The sequence below is a fragment of the Parus major genome, unplaced genomic scaffold (genome assembly GCF_001522545.3).
Source record: "Parus major isolate Abel unplaced genomic scaffold, Parus_major1.1 Scaffold299, whole genome shotgun sequence".
NCBI classification, from domain to species: Eukaryota; Metazoa; Chordata; class Aves; order Passeriformes; family Paridae; genus Parus; species Parus major.
Window position 1 is genome coordinate 119,900 of NW_015379272.1, and position 11,232 is coordinate 131,131.

The 11,232-nt window shown below is 64.0% G+C and overlaps 1 protein-coding gene across 11 annotated transcripts in view; it reads left to right on the forward strand.

Annotated features, from left to right (window-relative positions):
• The first annotated feature begins 975 nt into the window (after positions 1–975).
• PCBP2 (poly(rC) binding protein 2) overlaps positions 976–11,232 on the forward strand; it is a 12,226-nt gene continuing 1,969 nt past the window's right edge. The window contains exons 1-14 of one of the 11 annotated variants that reach the window (XM_015615931.2): positions 976–1,826; positions 2,153–2,176; positions 2,294–2,326; positions 2,593–2,709; positions 3,903–4,034; positions 4,592–4,720; positions 5,063–5,137; positions 6,487–6,573; positions 6,748–6,813; positions 7,728–7,769; positions 8,689–8,761; positions 9,204–9,242; positions 10,096–10,148; positions 10,506–10,675. In XM_015615931.2, the coding sequence (XP_015471417.1) occupies positions 1,758–1,826; positions 2,153–2,176; positions 2,294–2,326; positions 2,593–2,709; positions 3,903–4,034; positions 4,592–4,720; positions 5,063–5,137; positions 6,487–6,573; positions 6,748–6,813; positions 7,728–7,769; positions 8,689–8,761; positions 9,204–9,242; positions 10,096–10,148; positions 10,506–10,675 (1,109 nt within the window). In that variant the 5' untranslated portion in view covers positions 976–1,757. Of the gene's footprint in view, positions 1,827–2,152; positions 2,177–2,293; positions 2,327–2,592; positions 2,710–3,902; positions 4,035–4,591; positions 4,721–5,062; positions 5,138–6,486; positions 6,574–6,747; positions 6,821–7,727; positions 7,770–8,688; positions 8,762–9,203; positions 9,243–10,095; positions 10,149–10,505; positions 10,676–11,232 lie in introns of all 11 variants that reach the window. The other 10 variants (XM_015615932.3, XM_015615933.3, XM_015615936.2 and 7 more) reach the window with 10 other exon arrangements.

An 11,232-nucleotide genomic window follows, 5' to 3' on the forward strand; every position in this document is an offset into this window, starting at 1 on the left:
CGCCGCCGCCCCCCGCCCGGGCCGGGTGCGGGGGGGCCCCGAGGGGCGTGGGGAGATTTTTTTTTTCTTTCTCTCTACTCCGTTTTCTTGGAGTTTAAATTTTAATTATTTTTTTCTTTTAGGTATTTTTTTTTGTTTGCTTGAGGATTTTTTTTTTATTTTTTTATTTTTTTCATTCCAGGAGTTTTTCTTTTCCCGCCCGGGCCCGGTTTTTCCGCCATCCCGCGCTGTTGTTTTTCCCCCGCCGGAGCGGGAAGGGGGAGCACGGACGGGTCCGCGCGGAGCCGCCGCGCCCCCGCTGGACCCGGGATCTTCCCCCCGGGCCTGCTCGGAGCGGAACGGTGATCCCCGGTCCCGCGGGCGCCCGGAGCCCCGGGCCCCCCATTTCCCCCCCACGGCCCCAGCACTCGGCCGGCTCCCCCCGCCGGGCTCCGCGTCCCGTTCGGGGCCGCTGGCCCGGGATCCCCTTCACCCGCCTTGTGGTCGGGTCCCATCCGGGAGCTCCATCGCGGCCCCGGGGGTCGCTCCGGGACGGCCGCCCCGGTCCCGCTCCCCCCGGCCGGGTTCGGAGCCGGGACCCCCGGCCCGGCTCCCCCCGCTCCTCCCCCCGCGCAGGGCTGAGCTGGCTCCGGAGCCGCGTCCCCGCCTCAGGGACGGGCTCGCCTCGGAGCCACGTCCCATCCCCGGCAGCCGCGTCCTCAGCTGTGGGACCGGGGTCCCCGGGCGGGCGCGGGGCCGAGCCGCAGCTCGGGGAAGTTTCCCTGCGGAAGAACCTCCGCGGGAGCCCGGCCCGGGCCTGCCGCACCCCCGGCGGGTGGGCTCGGGGGCCGCTCTGCCCTCCCCGCGATGCCGGGGCTCCGATCTCGGCTCTGCTCCCCGAACCGGGGGAATGTCGGGCTGAGCTCGTGGAGGCCGCGGCACAACCCTCCGGTGCCAGCGAGGCAGCGCAGCCGGGCCCTGCCCCGGCCGTGGTTAAACTTTGATGGGGCAGAAGCGGTGGCCGAACTGGGAGTTTATTTACCGGATTCCCATGAAACGCTCGGCTGGGGCCGGCCGGGCTGTTTTGCAACCACTGCCCGACTCAGGTGGTTTGAAACCTGATCGTGCGCTCATGTGGCCTTATCTGGGTCTGAGGGAATCGCCTCGGAACCTGCTCCGAGAGGCCCCGCGCAGGCTCGGGGCTCGGGGAAGTGGATAGGGTTTATTTTCTCCGTAATCCCGGTTTCCCAGCGGGCCAAACCTCCGGGACTGGGGCACCCGCTCCCATCGTGCAGCTGCAGGAAAACTTGGGCACTAGAAAGTGTGGAGCTCACAGAGAGCGGCAGCTTCCCCGGACCTGTAGGGACCACGATTAGTCCTCAGTGCCTTCTCGGGATCCTTGGTTGTGTCCAGCAGCCCTTCGTGTCCCCTGTGCGACTGGGGGTCACCCTAAAGCATTCAGTTGTCCCTCAGGGAAGCCCCTGCAAAGAAGTGGGCTGGGAGGAGGCAGGGGCTGAGTGGGACCCCCGTAACCCCAAGAGTTGCTGGATCCAGGTTGGGATGGGGCCAGTTCAGCCCAGGAAATTCAGAGGAGGAGGCAGACCAGCTGTGGATCAGCCCAACACTTGCAAGGGGAGAAGCGGCACAGGGAGGCTGGAATCCGGCCTGGATGGGCCAGGGGGGATTGGCACAGCCCCTCAAGTCACTCACCCAGCCCCTCTCCCCCCAGCCGAGGCCCGAGCGCTGCCGCAGCCTGAGCCGACCCCGCACTGCCCACCATGGACACCGGAGTCATCGAAGGGGGTCTCAATGTCACACTCACCATCCGGCTACTCATGCACGGAAAGGTTGGTGTCCCCAGCCCGCCGTGCGGGGGCTGCGCGTTTCCCTGGCCGTGGGATCTCCTGGCGCTGCCGTGGAGCTGGGAACGTGCTGCTGGTGCCCAGGCAGATCCTGGGGTGCAGCCAGCGAAGAAAATAATTATGGGGTGGCAGGGGATGGGAGCCAAGGTGGGAGCAAGAGCAGCACAACTGGGATAAACCTCAGTAATCTGAGGGGCAGGTCTCAAGTGCTCAGGAGCTTGTTTTGGCTGTGAAAACAGCTGAGTTTTTTAGGCTTGGGGCTCCAGGAGTTTTTAAAACGCTGACTAATGGTGCTTTTGTTTCCATCCCAGGAGGTGGGAAGCATCATTGGGAAGGTAAGTGAGGAACAAACTCTCCTAGCCCTCCCTTTCCCCTTCTCCCCTCGTTCCCCCCCGCCCTGTCCCTCCCCTCAGCCGCGCTGACGCCTCTCTCCCTTCTCTCGTCCCTCACAGAAAGGGGAGTCTGTGAAGAAGATGCGCGAGGAGGTGAGCTGGGGCTGCGGGAGCAGGGGGATGGCGGCCCGGCCAGCGCTCCGCAGGCAGCGCGGCGGCGGCGCGGGGAATGCCGGGAGGTGTGGGCAGGCGCGGCAGGAAGCCGAGGAGGAGAAGATGGCTGCCCGAGCCGAGGGAGGGGAGGAGGAGGAGGAGGAGGGAGGGCTCTGTCCCCAGCGGCGGCAGCGGGGGATCCAGAGGAATCCCGAGGAGCTCCGGGCGGGCGGCCGGAGCACTGAGGTGGCGTTTGCCTCCCGCAGAGCGGAGCTCGCATCAACATCTCGGAAGGGAACTGCCCCGAGCGGATCATCACCCTCGCGGGACCCACCAACGCCATCTTCAAAGCTTTTGCGATGATCATTGACAAACTGGAAGAGGTGTGTCTGGGCCCCCTGCAGTCACTGCCCCCGTTTATCCCCTCTCTCCGGATGAGCTGACCCCAGGGCCGTTGTTCTGCACAGGCAGCTGGCGTTTCCCCGCCTGGCCCCCGATCTTTGTCCAGCCCTGTGCTGGGGCAAGGTCCAGGCAGTGCTGGAGCCAGAGCCCCACAGGGATTTCCTGCCCACAGCGTGAGACCGAGCAGGGCTTGGAATTGCCCCAGCTCTGCTCATGCTGGTGCCACTTGCCCCCAGGACTGAGCTCTGTGCCCGGCCCTGCCAAGGAGGAGCTGGCACTGCAGCTGTGTGGGGCTGGAGGAGCTGCATTGTATCCCTGGTCCTGTTAAATCGGTGACTTCCAGGGGAGCTTTTACTGCTGGATAACCTGGATCTTGCAGGTGATAGGGCCTGCTCAGGACTGTGATGTCAAGATTTCCATCCTGCTCCAGGTTGGAGGGAGCAGGAGTTGGGAGAGCTCCTCGCCTGGAGTGTGGCAGAGCTCTGTGGCCCTTACCTTGCCTGTGGGGGTACAAATTCAGTTGCCCTTTGGATTTGGGACACTACCCAGGGAGAAGCAGCCCTGTGCTGGCAGCTCTGTCCCCAAACCCCCCTGCCCTCACCACAGCCTTAAAAGCTGCAGAGCTTGGAGCTGTTTGTGCCGAATGCAGGGAGCCAGAGTCCTGCAAGGGCTGCACGGCTCTGCAGCGCTTCTGGGCACCGGCCTTGGAGCTGAAGCTTTGCTTTTAGTAGGTCAGTTGAGCCCTGGCCTTGTGCCTCCCCTCCCCCTGCCAGCACATGACCGTTGTAATCGGCGCCGGGATTGTTTTTCCCGGAGCTGCTGCCTTGATCCCTGGTGCAGCGGGAGGCTCCGTGCTGACCCTGGAGCCGTGGAGCTCCCGAGCCCCCCCGTCCCCCTCCAGCACCGGCTCCTGCTTGGCTGAGGTGGGACCCAGCCTGGAGCAGTGCCTCAACCCATTTCCTTTGAGACAGCACTTTGGCCTCTGCTTCCCCAAAATACATCTGTTTTTTCTGGGCTGCCGAGGAAGTCCTGGGAAGTGGGACTGGGAAAGCCCCGAGGTCACCTTGGCCTGGGCCGCTGGTGCCAGCGTCACCTCCCTGTCCCTGTGCCAGGCACGTCCCCAGCGCGTGCCATTCTTCAGGGCTGAGCCCTCAACACCTCCTCTTCCTCGCAGGACATCAGCAGCTCCATGACCAACAGCACAGCTGCCAGCCGGCCTCCGGTCACCCTCCGGCTTGTGGTCCCTGCCAGCCAGTGCGGGTCCCTCATTGGCAAAGGAGGCTGCAAGATCAAGGAGATCCGAGAGGTGTGTGGTGCCCCGCTCGGGGGGGATCAGCTGTCCCCAAGGGCGAATCCCTGCGTTGTTCCCACCCCAGGGATGTGGCATCACTGGGACTTTTTGGAGCTCCTTGTATTTTTAGTGCTTGGCAAGCTGGGACTCGAGGCAGACCCTTCTCTGCCCGGGGTTTCCCGCACAGCTGGATGGGTGCCTGGGCTCTAACCCCACCATTCCCATGGCACCTGACTGCCTCCTCCCCAGCCTTCCCCCACATTCTGGAGAGGGAGATGTGATCCAGGCCAGCACTGCTTTGGCCATCCTGTTGAGCACGGGGTGCTGTTGGATTAACCCTGCCGGTGTGAGGACTGGCTTGGCTTACAGGACAGGCTGAGGCCAGGTCTCCTCTGCCACCTCAGGCCCCCGGTGACCGAATTGTATCCAGCTGGGATTAAAGGACTTTATTTTGGGGGACAGGAGGAGCTGGGGGGCAGTTGTGGCTATGTATAACCACGTGCGGGGTTGGTCGCTGAGGTCTCAGCCCTGCCCGGGGTCTGATGGGCTATTTTTAACCCTGGACTTGGCAGAGCACGGGGGCACAGGTCCAGGTGGCAGGAGACATGCTGCCCAACTCGACTGAGCGAGCCATCACCATTGCTGGGATCCCACAGTCCATCATCGAGTGCGTCAAACAGATCTGCGTCGTCATGCTTGAGGTAGGGCCCCTCCTCGGGCCCATCCCTGGGATCCCGCTGCCCTTGGAGGGGTGGAAATGCTGAGGGGGGAGAAGAGAAGAGCTGCTGGGGGATAAAGGGATAGTGGGGGATTACAGCCTCATCCAGGTGAGGCTTGGAGCTGCTTAGAGCCGGGGTTGAGCAGGGCCTCGAGGGCAGCTCGTGGTGTCACCCACGGCCCTGCCGTGCTCCCAGTGCTCTCCTGAGCCCAGGATGAGGAGTGGCAGTGCCCCGGGTCCCCAAGGGGCAGCCGGGGGTGGGCTGTGGGGAGGGGGCTGGCACAGCCGCGCTCGGTTCTGACCTGGCCTCTCTGCTGTCACCCAGTCCCCCCCGAAGGGTGTCACCATCCCGTACCGACCCAAGCCATCCAGCTCTCCCGTCATCTTTGCAGGCGGCCAGGTAAGGCCTCTCCCGGGCTCCTGGGGTGCGGGGTGGGGCGGGGGTCGTACGGAGCTGCTCCGCGTGCCCGTCACCCACGCTGTGCCCTCGGTCCCCCAGAGCCAGCTCCAGCCGTCCCTGCTCAGGGATGGCAGCAGGGGAAAGGGCCGATTCGGGAGGAGAGGGTGCTGGAAAACACTCCTGGAATTATCCAGCCACAAAAACGTTTGCCAGCCTGGTGGTGGCAGTAGGGGTTTGAACTGGGCCGAGCTGCCTAACCCAGGCTCTGCCCTTTGCCTCGGGCTGGCTCCAAGGACTCGCTGTGACCTCCTGTGGGTGACTGGCCCGGAGGTTGAGGGATCTGCGCTCTCTGCCACTGGTTCTCGGGGTGCAGAGGCTCAGCCTGTGCCGTGGGTAGGGTTGGGGTGTGCAGAGGTTTTGTCTCGCAGGAGGGGAGGGTGTCAGATAGGAGTAGCATCAGGGGACAGGGCTTTAGGCCCTTGTGCGCTGAGCTGGGGAGTGGCCCGAGCCCTGCCCTGGGCCACCTTGCAGGGGACTGGACAGGTGTCCCTTGGGATCCTGGACCGCCCGGAGCCCCCGGGCCGGCGGGAGGTGGGGCCCAGGTGCGGGTCAGCTGCTCCCACCCTGCGGCCCCCAGGGCTGCCCCAGCGCTCGGAGAAACCACAGTGACAACGCATCCGCTGCCTTCCTGCTGCCAGGGAGAGCCCTCGGGGTGGGCAGGGCCTGGCTTTGTCAGTGGGGGCCTCAGTAGGCAGGGAAGGGGGTCAGGGAAGGGGTGTAGCTGCCGCCGGCCTCCCCGAGAGCCAGGCCTGACTCCGCTCTCCCCTTTCCCAACCCTGCCACGCTTGTCTTGGGGACGGACCTGCCGCCGTCCCCTTCCTCCCCACCCGTGCCCCTCTCCCTGCCTCTTCCTCCCCACCTGAACCCGGTCAGCCCCGTCCTCCCGCCTCCCCAGCAGCTTCTCCCGCCGCTCTGCACCCCGGGGGAAGCCCCCGCGCCCCTGGCCAGCGGCGGGGCCGCAGCGTGCGGACCCCCGGGGCGGGAGCCGGCCGCCTTCCCCGTTAGAGCAGTGAGGAGCAGGCTTCCCACAGCCACGCATCTCTTCCCTCCCCTTGCCCCTCGTCTCCCCCTTCCTTCTTTCCGCCCCCGTCCCCGGCCCAGGCCCGCAGCAGCCGCCCGGGCCCCGCTCCCGGTGGGCCTTGCGCTCTCTGTCTTCGCAGCTCAGAGTCGTGCGTAGAGCAGGGCGAGCCCTCGATCAGCACTGAGCTAATGTGGATGTTGAGTTTGGTGTTAGCGAAAGGTTTCGGATTGACAGCCCTGGAGACTGAAGTCCTCTAATTTATCCACAGGACAGGTACAGCAGCGGCAGTGCGAGCTACCCCCACACCGCCCCATCCATGTGCCTCAACTCTGACTTGGAGGGACCACCTCAGGAGGTGAGAGGGGAGTTCAGTCTCCACGGCCCGTTCAATCCTTGGCCTCTCTGAGACTGCCAACAAGGGTGGCACCCCTGTCCCCGTCCCCCAAAACCGACAACGGTGGCTTTTTGTGCTGTGGACTCCTGTCCACTGGGAACTGGACTCTGAGCCCACCAACCTCTCCTCACGCAGGCCACCCGGCAGCCACTGCATGGCAACGAACTTGGGCCAATTCCAGCCTGGGCTGCAGTTCTTCCGGTGACCTGGAAGTGAGGCTGTGTACCCCCCTCTCCCCTTCCTCTCCCACCCGCCCCCACCTGCCCGGCCCCCCCAGACCTCCCCAAACCTTAGCCAGCCAGGCCCCAGCCAGTGCCTCGCCCTTTCTGGGTAGCTTCAGGAGGAATCTGAAGTGTGTGGCTGTCCCCTGTAACCTCGGGGACACGGAGTTGTGGCAGGTCAGGCCCTCGCCTCGTTCCCCTCCGAGCACTGGGCCGTGTCGAGCAGTGGTAGCCAGCGCCAGCACTGACCTGTAGCTTGCCCGGCGACGTTGTCCTAGGGTGTGGAGTGACGAGAGGACTCGGAACGGGGCAAACCTTTTTTTTGTGGGTGGGAGGGGAGGCGGGGGAGCTGCCGGGCCGGGGCAGAGAGGGGCCAGGAGCAGCAGCAGGGCCGGCGGGGGCGTTGGAGCCTCCCTGCCTGCGCGGGGGCGCAGGGATAGCAGCATTGTCGGACTCACCACACCATAACATCTTCATCAAGATCCCAGCCGTTCTCTTGTTGGTTTTTTTGGTTTTTCGTTTTTGTTTTTTTTTTTTTTTTCTTTTTGGTTTTTTTTTTTGTTTTTTTTTTTTTTTTTTTTTTTTTTCTCTTTTTGGTTTTTTTTTTGGTTTTTTTTTTCCTTATTTTTTTGTCTGCCACCTTTTTTTTGGGGGGGGGATGGCACGGATTCTGCCCACCCCCTCCCGTACCCGCCACGTCAGGCCAATTCGAGTAACCGCCAGCCTAGAAACTGCTTGTGACAGCATTTATCCGTCCCCGCCTCTCCTGCCCCACTTCCCTCGCCCCGGAGAACTCTCCACCTTGGCTCTCTGACTTCCTGGCTAGTTGAAATCTGTCTGTCCCTGGGTGGCTGTCCGATGGTTGTTAATAGGACTGTTTTCCTCCTTTTGTAGGCCTATACCATTCAAGGACAGTATGCCATTCCACAGCCAGATGTAAGTTTTTATTTACAACTTCTTGTCTTGAAATCCACCCTTTTCCTCCCCCACCTTCCAAAAATTTTCTCCATGCTTTCTCCACTCGAGCTGGCTCAGCTTGGGGCTGAATACTCGATCTGATCTGAGCTCCCCAGCACCTCCCCTCCCCACACAAAATCCTCGTCCCCCCCCAGCTGGCCCTCCTGCAGCCAGCTTCAGCCGGCCTCAGATCTCTCCTTGGATCCTCCCCCACCTCCTGACACTTCCCTCCTCCTTGTTATATTTTTTTTTCCAAACCCACCTCTCCCTGGCTTGGCATTTCACACCAGCTCTGGCTTTTCCTTTGCCCCCCCCGCCCCCCTCAATTTGGCCCGAGACCTCCGCAGCCAGCACACGGTGGCTGTGTCGCAGTGGCTCTCCCGGGGCAGGGGACAGCTGGCCCGGCGAGCGGGCGCAGGTGGCAGTCGGGGAGGGGGTTGGACCCGGCCCAGCCCGGCGGGAGCGGAGGGACCATCCCGGCAGCGGCCGGCGCTGTCGGACACCTCCATCCTCTGGCACCCATCCTCATCCCGTAGGGGCCGATCTCTGCTCCTGGCACCCGTAGGGCAGCGAGGGGGTCTGACGGGGCTCTGAGGCAGCCGGGCTGGCACCACAGAGCCGAGCGTGCTCCGTGCCCGGTCCCCGTGCTCCCCACGGTGCCACCGGCACCTGCCCCCTCCTCCCACTCCTCTCTGCTTCTGTTCCTGCGCTCCTCCAGCCCTCGCTGCGCCGGGGGGTGGCCGGGGCAGCGCGGAGGGGCCGGGGCGGGCGGCGGGGCCGCGTCCGTGCGGGTGCGCGCGGCGAGTCCTGGCCCCCGGCCTCGGGAAATGGCTAACGCCAGCCTCTCTCTCTCTCTCTCTCCCTCTCCCTCTCCCCCTCTCCCTTCTCTCTCCTCTAGCTGACCAAGCTGCACCAATTGGCAATGCAACAGTCACACTTTCCAATGTCTCATGGCAACACTGGATTCAGTGGTATGGAAACTCCTTCTCTCTCCGTGTGCGTTCGTGCGCGGCCCGGGCCGCTCCCGGCTCCAGCGTTGGGGCCGTGCTCACAAAAACCTAAACCCAAACTTTGCCCCGGGCTGGCCAGGTAACCTCTGCTGTTGGGACGTGTCTGGGGCCGCAGGGGCACGGCTGCACCCATCCCCGCTGCCCTCCCTCCCTCCCTCGTGTCCTCGCAGCTCTGGCAGCGCTCTGGGGACCCCCGGCCTGCAGCACCGCTCTCCCCTCCGCCTACTCCAGGCCTAACGCCGGCGACGGCCGAGCTCTACCAAATTTGCTGCACATTTGCTAAGATGGCTAAAAAGAACCAAACCACATTAACAAAAAAAAAAAAAAGAAAGAAAAAAAAAATTACCCATTTGTGGCTCTAAACTCGAGACAGCCAAACTCATTGTGACTTGTATCTTAACAGGCGTTGACTCCAGCTCTCCAGAGGTGAAAGGCTATTGGGGTAATGATCCAAACACACGATCTGTAGTTACTCTGTTGTGTATTGATGCTGCCTGGACTGGGGGGGAAAGGGGGTTGAGGGGAGCCCCAGAAGGGCTGGAGGTGCAGCCTGGCTCGGCTGGCTGGGCCCTGGAGCACAGCTGGATAGAGAAGAGCAGCAGGACTGGGTGGAGGCTCGGCTGTCCCAGCGAGCTGTGGGCCCCGAGCTTTAATCCCCCCACCCAAAACACACAGAGAGGGGAGCAGCCCCTGGCCAGGGAGGTGCTGGAGCTGCGGGGACAGCGCCGGGTGTCACCTGTTGTGTCCCCCTAGAGCTGCCCCGGCGCGAGGCCTCGGGGCCGCTGCCGCTCCCTCTGGCAGGGAGTGAGCTGGGAACGGGAAAAGTGGAAAAACGTCTGCAAAACGCCCGAGTCACACGAGCTCAGCCCTGTCCTGTGTGGGGTGTGAGCAGCCTCCCAGTGCCCGCCGGCATAGCACGGCCCTGCGGGGTCAGGGAGGAGGAGGAGGAGGAGGAGGAGGAAGGGGTACTGTGGCCATTGAAGGCCGGACCCAGAGTGGGAGTGGAGCCGAGTGCCCGGCTGGAGCCCCCCAGTGCCAGCCCCCTGCTCCGGGATTGTCCCACCTTGATGGAGAATCCAGTCGGGGAGGGGAGAGCTCCAGGGGTGAGCGAGGAGAGGGGAAGCAGGGAGGCAGGGCTGGGGAGCAGCGGGGTTCGGAGTCACCGCCCAGGCTGCTGCGCCCTCCCCGCCCGCTCGGAGCCCTCCCAGGCAGCCTGAACCTGGCAGCACTTGGGGTGCTGCACCCCCCGGCTGCCCCCAGCCTCACCTGGGCCCCCTCTCTCTGTCTCCGAGCAGGTTTGGATGCCTCTGCCCAAACCACCTCCCATGAACTCACCATTCCAAACGATGTGAGTATCCCGGGGGGCTTGGAGGGATGGGGGGTGGCTGCCCCTCGGCTCTGAGGGTCCCCAGGGGCAAAAAAAGCCTTTTCTCAATCCCTTAAACCCCCCTTTTCCAGCTCCTTACCACTCCACTCGCAGGAGTTCCATACTCATGGAACTGTTAAGGTTGGAAAAGGCCTTTAAGGCCACCAAGTCCAGCTGTCCCCCACCACGGAGCTGTCCCCCACCACGGAGCTGTCCCCCACCACGGAGCTGTGTCCCCAAGGGCAGTGTCCTCCCCTGTGGGACAGCCCTTTCCCTGAAGGAATTTCCCGGGGTGCCGGGGCAGGGGTGAGGCCGAGCTAACCCCGTTTCCCTCCCCAGCTGATTGGCTGCATCATCGGGCGTCAGGGCGCCAAGATCAACGAGATCCGCCAGATGTCCGGGGCTCAGATCAAGATTGCCAACCCCGTGGAGGGCTCCACTGACCGGCAGGTGACCATAACTGGATCTGCAGCGAGCATCAGCCTGGCCCAGTATCTAATTAATGTCAGGTGAGTCCCTCCCTTGGGGTGCTCTCCCTCGCCGCGCCCCGCATGAGGGAAGGGGTTTCCTCTCTCCCGCGTCCCCTTCCCGTGCCTGCTGTCCCCCGTCCCTGCTGCCACCACCTCCAGGGATGCTGCAGGGTGAGGATGGGGCTGGGGGGAGCCTGCGGAACCTCGAGGTGGCTCCGTGTGGCCCTGAGGGGTGACGGGGGGGCTGCCCAGCCCTGTCCCGGGGATCCCGAGTGTCCCAGAGAGCTGCAGGTGCTGCTGGCAGCGCCCAGCTCTGCGCTGGGGCCGTGGGGGCCTGGCCCCCGATGCCGTCCCTGTGTCCCCTGTTCCCTGCCTGGAGCTGGGAGCGGCATCCCCCGGCTGAGCGGGGCTGGGGTCCCTGGGCTGTGTCCCTGCTCCTGCGGAGCAGCAGCTGCTCCTGGTTTTCTCTGCATTTGGCTCCTTCCTGGTGCACGGGGGAACCTTGGGGCCGAGCCGGGCTCCTCTGGGGGTTGTGGGGGTCCCTTGTGCAGCCGGGCCAGGCCTGGCAAGCACCATCCCTCCCTCCCTTCCCTCCC